The sequence below is a fragment of the Amblyraja radiata genome, chromosome 1, assembly GCF_010909765.2.
Source record: "Amblyraja radiata isolate CabotCenter1 chromosome 1, sAmbRad1.1.pri, whole genome shotgun sequence".
Lineage (NCBI taxonomy): Eukaryota > Metazoa > Chordata > Chondrichthyes > Rajiformes > Rajidae > Amblyraja > Amblyraja radiata.
Window position 1 is genome coordinate 141,044,658 of NC_045956.1, and position 13,356 is coordinate 141,058,013.

General features: G+C 42.7%; 1 protein-coding gene across 4 annotated transcripts in view; it reads right to left on the minus strand.

Moving 5' to 3' along the window:
- Positions 1–141: 141 nt before the first annotated feature.
- pdzd2 (PDZ domain containing 2) overlaps positions 142–13,356 on the minus strand; it is a 376,364-nt gene continuing 363,149 nt past the window's right edge. For all 4 annotated transcript variants that reach the window (XM_033031783.1, XM_033031770.1, XM_033031792.1 and 1 more), the window contains 3 exons: positions 9,700–9,976; positions 3,764–3,898; positions 142–691 (listed from right to left, as the gene is read on the minus strand). In XM_033031783.1, coding sequence (XP_032887674.1) covers positions 528–691; positions 3,764–3,898; positions 9,700–9,976 — 576 coding nt within the window. In that variant the 3' untranslated portion in view covers positions 142–527. The remainder of the gene's footprint in view (positions 692–3,763; positions 3,899–9,699; positions 9,977–13,356) is intronic.

Below are 13,356 nucleotides of genomic sequence, written 5' to 3' on the forward strand. Positions count from 1 at the left end.
GACTTAGCGAACTGTGGCAGCCGTCTTTTAAATTCCTGTTCATCGCGGGTGTGAATTTCAGACAGCGCTCCCCCGCTTTCCCTGGCTCCCGCTTTTGCAATGTGTGTGTGTGTGCCGTCGGTTGATCTGGCTCGCGGTTTCATCGCTGACAGTCGATCCAGCTCGAGGTTTTTCAGGCGAGTGCCCTCGAGCTTGAAGGTCGAAGACAGTCACTGAAAAGGCTGCGTTAGTAGGACAGGCCCTTTAGGCGCTTGCCATTTTATATCTATGCTCAATGGAATCAGGTAAATTAAGGAGTCTTTACAATCTGTGCATATAATTAATGCATGGATTTCTCAGTAAGTGCAATCATAGTTTGTGCAACTGTCAATGTTGAGCTGACCACAAAATACATTCAGGATTTAGCATTAATTGAAGATCATTTAAACTCCACTGTTGTTAAGCTCCTTGCTTTTAATTTAGTTCACCACATCACTTTGGCCCAGTAATATCATTGGTCAACTAATGCTCCATTTGGACTTCATGCCTTAAACTGATTTAAGTTTTCGAATAAGTAGCTGAACAGGTCCTTCAGGGACAGACTTGATGATGTTCCAAGCATCGTAGTGCATGAGGCCATGCAGAAACTTGCCATTGATTGCAAGCAATTCATCACCAACTTTGATCATTCCAGACTGCTCCGATACGCCACCTGTGGGTCATAACAGGTAAAGTGTAAATATTACTTGTTGGTCAGCAGCTCGATTGGCTGAATGTCCTTCTGTTTCCATGAGAAATTTAAAGGGGTTCTTGTCCTTTTGACAAGATAGGCAGAAAAAGGACACAAAACTTTCAGTGTAATGATGTTACAGGAAGTAGAGCAGTAATGTCTCTGCAAATGTACAGTAAAAAGTTGTAAATCCAGCATGCTGGGGAGTTTGACGGTGACGGACCAGCAGATTTTTCAGCTGTTAGGTATAAACCAGCATCTGCAGTTCTTTGCTTCTACAGAATCACCTGATGGCTGACTAAAGGTCAAGTGTCGGAGGCAGGCCTGCATGTGCAGCGGTAGTAACCATGAAACAAATTCACTCTGGAATATTCACCTTGGTTCTTTCCTTATTCTCCCCCCACTCCCACCTCCATTACTTACTAATGGCTGCATGGTGGCAGAACGATAGAGCTACTGCCTTATAGCGCCAGACACCCAGGTTTGATACAGATTACAGGTACTTGTCTGTACGGAGTTTGTACGTTCTCCCCATGACCTGCGTGGGTTTTCTTCGCGATCTTTGGTTTCCTCCCACACTCCAAAGACGTCCAGGTTTGTAGATTAATTGGTTTAGTGTAAATGTAAAATTGTCCCTAGTGTGTGTAGGGTGATGTTAATGTGCGGGGATCGCTGGTCGGTGCAGACTCGGTGGGCCGAAGGGCCTGTGTCCGCGCTATATCTCTAAACTAAACTAAAACTAAACATGCTCATGACATATGAGAAAGAGGTTGATTGGGTGATGTGGTGGATGTGGAACCATGATCAGGGCAGAGGTGGCAGTAGGGTTAATGCTGGCTATCTCTAATGGGAACGAATATTGGTTCCTTGCTCCAAAAATGCAATGAGAAGCATTAACCTGTATGTGTGATGGAGTGCAGCTCCATCTAGCGTTTTGACAACTAAAGCACAACTTATTGCCTTTGGGACAAGTAGTCTCTGAACATATGCATGCTTTGCTTACACCATTACAAGTCTGCAGCTAATCTCTGCCTTGTGTTTGTGCCATCTTACTGCTTGTCCCCCGGTATGCATAATGGTAGTAGGAATAAAGGCGTATACTATTTTCTAAATGGGGAGATAATTCAGAAATCGGAGGTGCAAAGTGCTGGTGCAGGATTGCCAAAAAGTTAACTTGCAAATTGAATTGGTAGTAAGGAAGGCAAATGCAATGCTAGCATTTATTTTCAGAGGGCTGCAATAAAAAAACAGAGATGTAATGCTGAGGCTCTATAAGGCGCTGGTCAAACTACATCTGGAGTATTGTGAGCAGTTTTGGGCCCCATATCTGAGGAAGGAATTGCTGGCATTAGAGAGGTTACAGAGGAGGTTTATGAGAATGAGAATGATCCCAGGAATTATTGGGTTAATGTATGGTGAGTGTTTGAAGGCACTGGGCATCTACTTGTTGGAGTTTAGAAATAATGAGGGGGGGGGACCTCATTGAAACATACCGAATAGTGAAAGGCCTGGATAGAGTGAATGTGGAGAGGATGTTTCCACTAGTGGGAGAATTTAGGACCAGAGGCCATAGCCTCGGAATCAAAAAAGGCGATGAGAAGGAATTTCTTTAGTCAGAGGGTGGTGAATCTGTGGAATTCATTGTGACAGACCACTATGAGGGTCAAGTCAATGGATATTTTTAAGGTGGATATTGACAGATTCTTGAATAGTACGGGTGTCAGTAATTATGAGGTGAAGGCAGGAGAATGGGGTTGAGAGGGAAAGATAGACTAGCCATGATTGCATGCGGAGAAGACTTGATGGGCCGAATGGTCTTATTCTGCTCCTAGAACATATGAACATGCCAAAAGCCTTCTTTACCACCCTATCCACTTTTGACACCACTTTCGGATAACTATAAATTTGTACTTCTAGGTTGGTCTGTTCAACAACTTTCCCCAGGTGCCTACTGTTCATTTATGTTCTCTACTCAGCACTTCATGTACCTTGACTGTGGTGACAAGCTATGCCTGAACTAGTCTCTTAAAAAGGGTAGACATAAAATGCTGGAGTAACTCTTAAAAAGGGTCATCATAACTTCCCTGCTTTTGCTCGCTAAAGGGCCTGTCCCACCAGCATGCGATTGCATGCGTCTAGCGCGACCAAACGGAAGCGGAGTTCGCGCTAAGTTCGCGGTAAGCATTCGCTAAGTACGCGGTAAGTACGCGCAAAGTTCGCCCGTGACGTAATTTACGTCAAACTCACCAATCAGCTGGGCAGGAGGCGGGCCTACTGTATTTGGACGTCGCATGGCGTCGGGCGGTGACGTCATCACTCAACGGCATGCCGGGCGGTGACTTCATCGTGCAACGCCACGCGCTAGGCGTACGCCGTCAAGACGCTGCGTACGACGTCAAGACGCCTGTGGGCCGACAGGCCATTGGGGCGCGAAGATTTCGGATAGTGCGGGATTTTCGGAGCCTCGCGCGATGTCGGGACCAGGCCCGCACAACTCCATATGCCTCCGCGGTTCGAAGTGGGACCGGCCCCGCGCGGTCGTACACCTCAAGCGACCACATTTGGTCGCGCTAGGCGCATGCAATCGCATGCTGGTGGGACAGGCCCTTTAGCTTCTTTACAGGATGTCCACGGTTCCATATTCTTCCTGAAACCACTTGCAAACTACAACTTGTACTGCAACTCCATAAATGTACAAATGTCTACACTTTGTTTCTCTCTGCCCCTTCATCTACTTTAGTATCATACCCTTTACATTATATTGCCTCTGCTACCTCTTATCTGTTCCACCAACCTGACCTCATGTCCACTTGGACATTATTATCTCACTTACTTGGGAATTCAGTGGAGTCATTAATATTGCTAATATCAGCTTGCAGTTCAGATTTAGACATCCAAATAGTGGTATCAGGTGTTAATAGTGATAGCTCTTTCTTACTTTCTGAGCGCAACCATAATTAAAAGTTTGCAATTAACAGCCATTCTGTTAGTCTTGAACCTAATCATAAAGGAAATATTCCTACGAATGGTATATTTTTTGGAAGGACTAATTACCTTGAAATATTCTTTTAATATGAAGTGGTCTGTCTCCATGAATTGAAGCCTTCCCACCGTCTAGACTAAATCCGAGACCAGCTGAGGTCTTCAGCAGTACCACAGTGATAGCTCCTTCTAGGTCCACTTTCATGCCTTTAATAACCAAAAACAAATGAAACATTAGCAGGGAAAAGAACACTTGATTTTATTCCTGCCCAGTGATGAATAAATGAAAAAGAGGATATGTGGAAATTTCAATTCTGAAAAACACCAAGCAAATTAGTTTTGAGTTTATATCCAGATAGATTAATTTTAATGGGCCAGACTTCCCTCGCAGAACAGGACTACAGAATATACTGGATGTCAGACGTGAGAGTAAGAGTTCCTGGACATACCAACAGGGCCAGGGTCATTCTGTAATATGGAAACATAGAAAATAGGTGCAGGAGTAGGCCACTCGGCCCTTCGAGCCAGCACTGCCATTCAATATTATCATGGCTGATCATCCAACTCAGTATCCCGTACCTGCCTTCTCTCCATACCCCCTGATCCCTGTAGTCACAAGAGCCACATCTAACTCCCTCTTAACTATAGCCAATCAACTGGCCTCAACTACCTTCTGTGGCAGAGAATTCCAGAGATTCACCACTCTCTGTGTGAAAAATGTTTTTCTCATCTCGGTCCCAAAAGACTTCCCCCTTATCCTTAAACTGTGACCCCTTGTTCTGGACTCCCCAACATCGGGAACAATCTTCCTGCATCTAGCCTGTCCAACCCCTTAAGAATTTTGTAAGTTTCTATAAGATCCCCTCTCAATCTTCTAAATTCTAGCGAGTGCCGAGCTAAATGGAATGCACACATTGCACTTTGGCCTCTCAGTTTTATGCAATGACAACTGGGATATCCAACACTATCCAACTACCCTATTCATTTGGATGAGATTACCAACTTCATTGTAAAGGTAAGGAATTGGTATCTTTATTTTAATTAGTAAGAATGTTCTGTCTGAACTCACATACGTTTAAAATAATTTAATTTTTATTAATTTTTTTAAAAGTTAAACATGGACGATCTTTTACTTCAACATAATTTTCACTGTCCTATCCACATATTCACTTTTCCTTTGTTTTCAAAATCCAGAAATCTATCAGTTGCTTGAACTTCATGTTTGAGCCTCAACAGTTCCACAAAGTATGGAATTTCAAAAATTCTCCAACTTCTGATAGAAATGTTCTTTCATCTCAGTCAAATTGATGCACCTCTTACAGTGCCATCCATAATGTTTGGGTCAAAGGTTCATCATTTCTTTATTTGCCTCTGTACTCCACAATTTGAGATTTATAATATAAAAAATCACACGTGGTTAAAGTGCACATTGTCAGATTTTAATAAAGACCATTTTTATACATTTTGGTTTCACCATGTAGAAATTGCAGTTGTGTTTATACATAGTTCCCCCATTTCAGGGCACCATAATGTTTGGGACACAGCAATGTCATGTAAATGAAAGAAGTCATGGTTAGTATTTTGTTGCATAGCCTTTGCACGCAATGACTGCTTGAAGTCTGCGATTCATGGACATCACCAGTTGCCGGATGTCTTCTCTGGTGATGCTCTGCCAGGCCTGTATTACAGCCATCTTTAGCTTAAGCTTGTTTTGGGGGCTAGTCCCCTTCAGTTTTCCCTTCAGCCTATAAAAGGCATGCTCAAAGGATAAAAGGATGTTTTTATGTTTGTTGTTAAATTCTTTAATGTTGTGTCTCATCTTTATTCGTGTGCTGCAATGGCAAGTCAAATTTCACTACACCAATTGGTGCAAGTGATAATAAATGTCCTTTGTATCCTCTGTATCAATTGGGTTCAGATTGGGTGATTAACTTGGCCACTCAAGAATTGACCATTTTTTAGCTTTGAAAAACTACTTTGTTGCTTTAGCTGTATGTTTGGGATCATTGTCTTGCTGTAGAATGAACCGCCGGCCAATGAGTTTTGAGGCATTTGTTTGAACTTGAGCAGATAGGATGAGTCTATACATTTCAGAATTCATTATGCTACTACCATCAGCAATGAAGATAAGTGAGCCAGTACCTTCAGCAGCCATACATGCCCAGGCCATAACGCCCCCACCACCGTGTTTCACAGATGAGATGGTATGATTTGGATCTTGGGCAGTTCCTTCTCTCCTCCATACTTTGCTGCCATCACTCTGATATAAGTTAATCTTCGTCTCATCTGTCCACAAGACCTTTTTCCAGAACTGCGGTTGCTCTTTTAAGTCCTTCTTGGCAAACTGTAACCTGGTCATCCTATTTTTGCAGCTAACCAGTGGTTTGCATCTTGCAGTGTAGTCTCTGTATTTCTGTTCATGAAGTCTTTTGCAGACAGTGGCCATTGACAAATCCACACCTGACTCCTGAAGAGTGTTTCTGATCTGTCGGACAGGCGTTTGGGGATTTTTCTTTATTATAGAGAGAATTCTTCTGTCATCAGCTGTGGAGGTCTTCCTTGGCCTGCCAGTCCCTTTGCGATTAGTAAGCTCACCAGTGCTCTCGTTCTTCTTAATGATGTTCCAAACAGTTGATTTTGGTAAGCCTAAGGTTTGGCTGATGTCTCTAACAGTTTTATTTTTGTTTCTCAGTCTCATAATGGCTCTTTTGACTTCCATTCCAACGTTGGCCCTCATGTTGATAAACAGCAATAAAAGTTTCCAAAGGTGATGGAAAGACTGGAGGAAAGACTAGGTGCTGAGAGCTCTTATCCCTGCATTAAGGAGGTAATTAAACACACCTGAGCAATTACAAACACCTGTGAAGCCATGTGTCCCAAACATTATGGTGCCCTGAAATGGGGGGACTATGTATAAACACAGCTGCATTTTCTACATGGTGAAACCAAAATGTATAAAAATAACCTTTAATAAAATCTGACAATGTGCATTTTTACCACATATGATTTTTTTTCTATTACAAGTCTCAAATTGTGGAGTACAGAGGCAAATAAATAAATGATGGGTCTTTGTCCCAAACATTCTGGAGGGCACTGTAGTTTGATCCTTGATTCCAGATATCTTAGCAAGGGAAGTATATTCCCTTTATATTGACTCTGCTGAACTCTCTAAAATGTTCCAAGTTTCATTGAGGTTTTGCAACTGCTGCAAAATTTAACAGTAGAAAAGGCCTTTGACAGGATGATCTGTCTGAAGTCCATCAGACTAGTCGGTTTTAGTTTCCACTTTTTGTGGCCAAATTGTCACTTGTGGACTAGACTGTTTTGGAAAAGGGCTGCAGCAATGATATCAATAGGATGTTTGGCGTTGCTTGGCTGCAAAAGGTAATTGCCACCACTGGGCTAGTAGCAGCATAAATGTCAGCTGTAATCCAGGTCCAATGCCAACCAGCCCATTATTTACATTTGTCTTATTTGGTTACAGGATGAAGTCAGCAATGACTTAGAATTGGGTGTAGTCCACAATGCAATGTGGTCTGTATTAGAATCTAGTGGAATCAACATTGCAGTGCTCTGTGTTAGAATCCAGTGTAGTCCACACTGTACTGTGTTCTTGCCCCTTTTCCGGGGTTACGTCCACACCTGGGTGGTGTTAGAGGGACTACGTGCTATCCACAGGCACCCTGGGGGATTTCTGGGTCTGCTGGGCACCACGGGGGTGGAATGCATCCTTGATAAGGATTGAAACATAGTTGTTTAAGAATATTTGTTTTACTTGTACTATGGTGGTGGGTTTTGTTTTGAATTATTTAATATTGTAAATAGTATTGTAAATACATTTATTTTTGGTTAAAAAAAATTGCACTGAGTTCTGTATTGAATCCAGTGGAATCCACATTGTACTGCGCTCTGAGCTAGAATCCAGTGTAATCCACTGTACTGTGCTCTGTATTAGAATCCAGTGTACTCCACACTGTACTGTGCTCTGTGTTAGAATCCAGTGTACTCCACACTGTACTGTGCTCTGTGTTAGAATCCAGTGTACTCCACACTGTACTGTGCCCTGTGTTAGAATCCAGTGTACTCCACACTGTACTGTGCCCTGTGTTAGAATCCAGTGCAATCCACACTGTACTGTGCTCTGTGTTAGAATCCAGTGTACTCCACACTGTACTGTGCTCTGTGTTAGAATCCAGTGTACTCCACACTGTACTGTGCCCTGTGTTAGACTCAAGTGTACTCCACATTGTACTGTGCTCTGTGTTAGAATCCAGTGTACTCCACACTGCACTGTGCTCTGTATTAGAATCCAGTGTAGTCCACATTGTACTGTGCTCTGTATTAGAATCCAGATCAACAGAACAATGATTACTTTACTGGCATTCCCCCATATTAGCAAGGTTAACAGTCAAGTGTGTAAAAGTTGTAAATGCAGCTTTTGAGCAATTGCTCATAAACCAATGGATTAAGTTCAGAGAATTGACTGTCACTGATGATGGAAATGCTGGCCGAACTTAGGACTAATAAATGTATTGCAAAATATATTGCAAATAAACATTTCAGACATTTCTGATACTCATTATGACTTTTTAAAGTAAAGCAATTGAAAAATTGATGTTAAACGGATGGAGATGGGAAATTTCTACTCAATAAAGTCTCACTAAAGGAATGAATTACTGTTGTTTTTTTGTGATATAGCTGAAATAGGACACTGGCACGAAAAAGTTCAGCACACCGGAGAACTTATTGCTCACCTTCAAATAGTGCTATGATGTAATGACTATCTGAATACATGCCAAAATTCACCGATGAAGATTTTTATAGTCAGCAGAGAGATATTAGAGCTTGCCATTGACCTTAAAGACAGCTGCCCACAAGGGTCTAAGGATGTTTGGTGTCATGTGGTTTTCACCCGGTCAACCTCAGTAACAATTAAATACCAACCAAGGATGACGTAATCAAGCAGGTTAAACACCCACATTCAAAAGTTATCTCAGAAATCAAATCTCGGCAGGTAATTGTTTTAAGCAAATGTTTATGTCTTTATTTATATAGCACATTTTTAGTCAACTTGCATTGACCCCAAAGTGCTTCACACAATTACTTCCATACAGACAGGCAAAGGTGGGTGAAGTGTCTTGCCCAAGGACACACACAGGCAAAGGTGGGTGAAGTGTCTTGCCCAAGGACACAACGACAGTATGCACTCCAAGTGGGATTCGAACCAGCTACCTTCCGGTTGCCAGCCGAACACTTAGCCCATTGTGCCATCTGTCCTCCACAAATGTGAACATTTTATGGATTTAAACAAAATACTGGACTATATGTAAGTGATTAAGCTGGAAGTTAAAATGCCAAACTGTTTAGAAAATAAGATTTTATAAAGAACAAAGTCTTGAAATAATTACCTGAAGGAATTGCAGTCCAAAATGTGAAATTATTTTTTAAGGCTGATTGATTATTAAACAGTATTTATGACTTCCATTTTAAGATTGACTTTTCCCTTCACCAGTCCAGAGCACTGATGATAATTCCAGAGCACCTTACGTTTTACGCATGTTTGATTTATGCATTTTTGAAATAACGCACCTGGTACAGGCACTTTAATACCAAAGCTTGATTAGCGCCTTATTTCACTGCACCTTTGGGTGCCTGTGATGAATATAATTGACTTGGACTTTGAATTTGACTTTAGTATTTATGGAATAACGCGCTCACATTTACTGCTGACAGCATAGTCACTTACACGTTTAATTTATGTATTGTTGAATAATGCGCTGCTTTTCAAGCAAGTAATCCCCAGGTACAACGCAAGTTGCCTGTTTACCATCCCACTTCCATTTATACCACGATAGACTAACAGTATGGTGCAATCTGAATCTGAGAGCTTCCTGCTCAGCATGAGTTAATGATCAGAGCAATAGACATTAAAACAGTGGAGTTACTGAAGAACGATTTCAACTGTCCTATAACATTATTCTTTATATTTGCTCTCTGATAATCCCTACCTGTTCCTGCGTCTTTTAAGGAAGCATTGTCTCGAAGTGCAGGATGGATTTCTTTAGGAAGTGATGAATCTGCCTTGGATAAAGTATCTTCCATTTTCTTCCCTTCCTTTTTAATCACTATGATGGCCTGTCTAGGTATGCGAGCTTGGTGAAGTACATTGAGAGCATCTCCGTGTGTGGCATTTATGAAGGAGTTTCCATTGATGGATAAGATGTAATCACCTCTCCGAATAGTGCCTTCTTGAGCTGCCACTCCTCTTAAAAATACTTTGTGAATCTGCAAGTAAAAGTTTAAGATTTAAGAGATGTCTTTTGAGATTTCTAGCAAGTCTAGAAAAGTAACATCATTTCTTTTAACATTCCCAAATGACACACTTTGCAATTTGTGTCCCTTTATTTAAAATGTAATTTTAATTTCAAGTTGGGATCTCCCACCTGTTGGCACCAATCATCCCAAACCTGAATTTATTGCATATATGACATCAATGATTTACCCTAAATAGATTTGATTTTTTTTTCTGCTGTTCCAGATCCTAGCCCTGACTCCAGCAACACAGCCAGCCCACAGCCTTCTGGCACAGGCTAAACTCTACAACTCCCGGCTCCAACCACATACTTTAGTTTAGTTTAGAGATACAGAGCAGAAACAGGCCCTTCGGCCCACTAAGTTTGCACCGACCAGTGATCCCCACACATTAACACTATCCCTCACACACCAGAGACATTATTTTTACATTTATACCAAGCCAATTAGCCTACAAACCTGTACGTCTTTGGAGTGTGGGAAGAAACCGAAGATCTCGGAGAAAACCCTATGCGGCCACAGGGAGAACGTATAAACTCCATACAGACAGCACCTGCAGTCGGGATCGAACCCAGGTCTCTGGCGCTGTAAGGCAGAAACTCTACCGCTGCGCCACTGTGCCGCCCATACCTGCTGGCACTCTGAAAGGGAAGGTGGGAAGTGGGCTCCAGCTTCAGTTCCCACATTCCCTGTCACACACTGGGGCACACAAATATAGCGGAGTCATGGGATATGGGGAGAAGGTAGGAATGGGGTACTGATTGGGGATGATCAGCCATGATCACATTGAATGGCGGTGCTGGCTCGAAGGGCTGAATGGCCTACTCCTGCACCTATTGTCTAAGACTACACGGGGCGACTCGTGTACGGACTCAATGTGGTCTACTGTATTGCACACTTATATTTAGTATGAATGTGCCTAATGTGAAGAATAATTGTCACTGATCTGTATACAAAGGTACATGTACACGTGACAATAAAGTACTATTGAACCGTTGATATCTAAACCTAGGTATGTTGAGTGTCTCATCCAAATGCAACCTCTATAAGTCTTGCAACTAACAACATTCCACCTGAAAGAAAAGAAAAAATCTGTCCACAAATGTTTTGCTCTCACGATTTCTTGTCATTATTTTGTCAATTTATCAAATAATTTTTAGTTATAATCCCTTCACTACCTCTATTGTTTCACTTCCAGAGAAATGTATTTGTAAACCTGTAGATGGCACCAGTTGATGCAATGTAGCAATTGTTCACAGGGAACTCTTTATAATGGATTTCTGATACAAACATTATTTGAGTAATAAACACAGGGGGCCGCGGAGCGTTTTTGTAAGGGGGGGGGGGGAAGCTGAGCGATCTCTGATCACTGGCCTTGGGGGTACCCGGTGAGGGAGTGGAGCGACCGAGTGGGGGGGAGGGTGTGGGAGAAGGGCGCACCCCCTCCCACGGTAGGGACATTTTGAAATTTGATGTATTAAAATCATATTTTAGTGCATCGTAGAAGTATGATTTCAATGTTTTTTGATTTAAGTATTTTTAAGATAATGTAGGGCCTACATGAGAGATAGGAGCAGGTAATTATTATTTATGTTATTGCTCGACCTCCAAAAACTGGGGTATAATAATACAGGCCATCCCCCACCTCATATATCCCCCATCCCCCCCCTCCCATCCCCCACCTCATATATCCCCCATCCCCCCCCCCACCCCATCCCCCATCCCCCACCTCATATATCCCCCATCCCCCCCCCTCCCCGGATTGACGCCAATGACGTCCACGGTACAGAAAAACTGACTAAAAACGTTTAAATGTGTTATAATTTCAAGTGCTATTTTTTTTTGTTTGTAGTTGGAAACAGGGACAAGAAATAATCATAACATTTCCTGATTTTGCAAAGTCATACAAATTATGGTGGCTCGGGGAATTTTTTTTTGAAAGTATGCGTTCTCCTTTTGATGTATATTTCATTTTGATTTGAATTTAGAATCATCAAACCATGACATTAATAAAGGGGGTATATGTTTCAGAATCAGAATCACACTTTATATGTATATGTTTGTGTAAATGTTACTTTTTTAAACATTTCAATGCACCGAGTCTCTTGCCTGAGAGGTGAATCGAGGACCAGAGGACAGATTTAATGTGAAGGGGAAAAGATTTCATAGGAATCTGAGGTAGACAAAAATGCTGGACCCTTGAAGGGTCTCGACCCGAAACGTCGCCTATTTCCTTCGCTCCATAGATGCTGCCTCACCTGCTGAGTTTCTCCAGCATTTTTGTCTACCTTCGATTTTCCAGCATCTGCAGTTCCTTCTTAAACATAGGAATCTGAGTGGTAACTTTTTCCACACAAAGGTTGGTGGGTGTATGGAACAAGCTGCCAGAGGAGGTAGTTGAGGCTGGGACTATCCCAACATTTAAGAAACTGTTAGATTGATACATGGATAGGACAGGTTTGGGGGGATATGGACCAAAAGCAGGTAGTGTAGCTGGGACATGTTGGCGGGTGTGGGCAAGTTGGGCCGAAGGGCCTGTTTTCACACTGTATCACTCTATGACTACATTATACCTCCACCAAGCATGAATGCTTCAAAATCAAGTGGTCGAGTTTTATTGCCATATACTCAAGCATAGAAACATAGAAAATAGGTGCCGGAATAGGCCATTCAGCCCTTCGAGCCAGCACTGCCATTCAATATGATCATGGCTGTTCATCTAAAATCAGTACACCTTTCCTGTTTTCCCCCATATCCTTTGATTTCACTAGCCCCAAGAGCTAAATGTAACTCTCTCTTGAAAAAATCCTGTGAATTGGCTTCCACTGCCTTCTGTGGCAGAGAATTCCACAAATTCTTATTTTTAAACTGTGACCCCCTGTTCTGGACTCCCCCAACATCGGGAACATTTTTCCTGCAGTTACAGTAAGTGAAAATCTAGCAGGCAAGCAGGATGCTTTCTCCAACCACCTCCATTTGAAGGCCACTATCTTCCACCGCTTCCACCCAGTGCTTGGTAATACTTCCAGCAGCCACTGGTTGTCCTCCAGGATGCACCGAGCCGCAGCCTGGTCCTTGCCGATCATCAGGGCAAATTCGGCGCAGGTACTCTCACGGCAGCGGCGCAATGCTTCCGACGCCTCCAACGGCCTGGGACTCTTGCGCTGAGGCTGCTCCATGGCCGGGGCTGCTGCTCCCCATCCGCATCTGCACCCGCCGCTGCTTCTGCTTCCATCCCTCCCTCCGCCCCAGCTCTCCGACACCCACAACCAAGTTCCTCAGAGCACAGCAGCGCCTCATCCAAAGCCGGAGACATTGAAACATGTCTAGTCAAAAAAGTAAGTGGGGTGTGC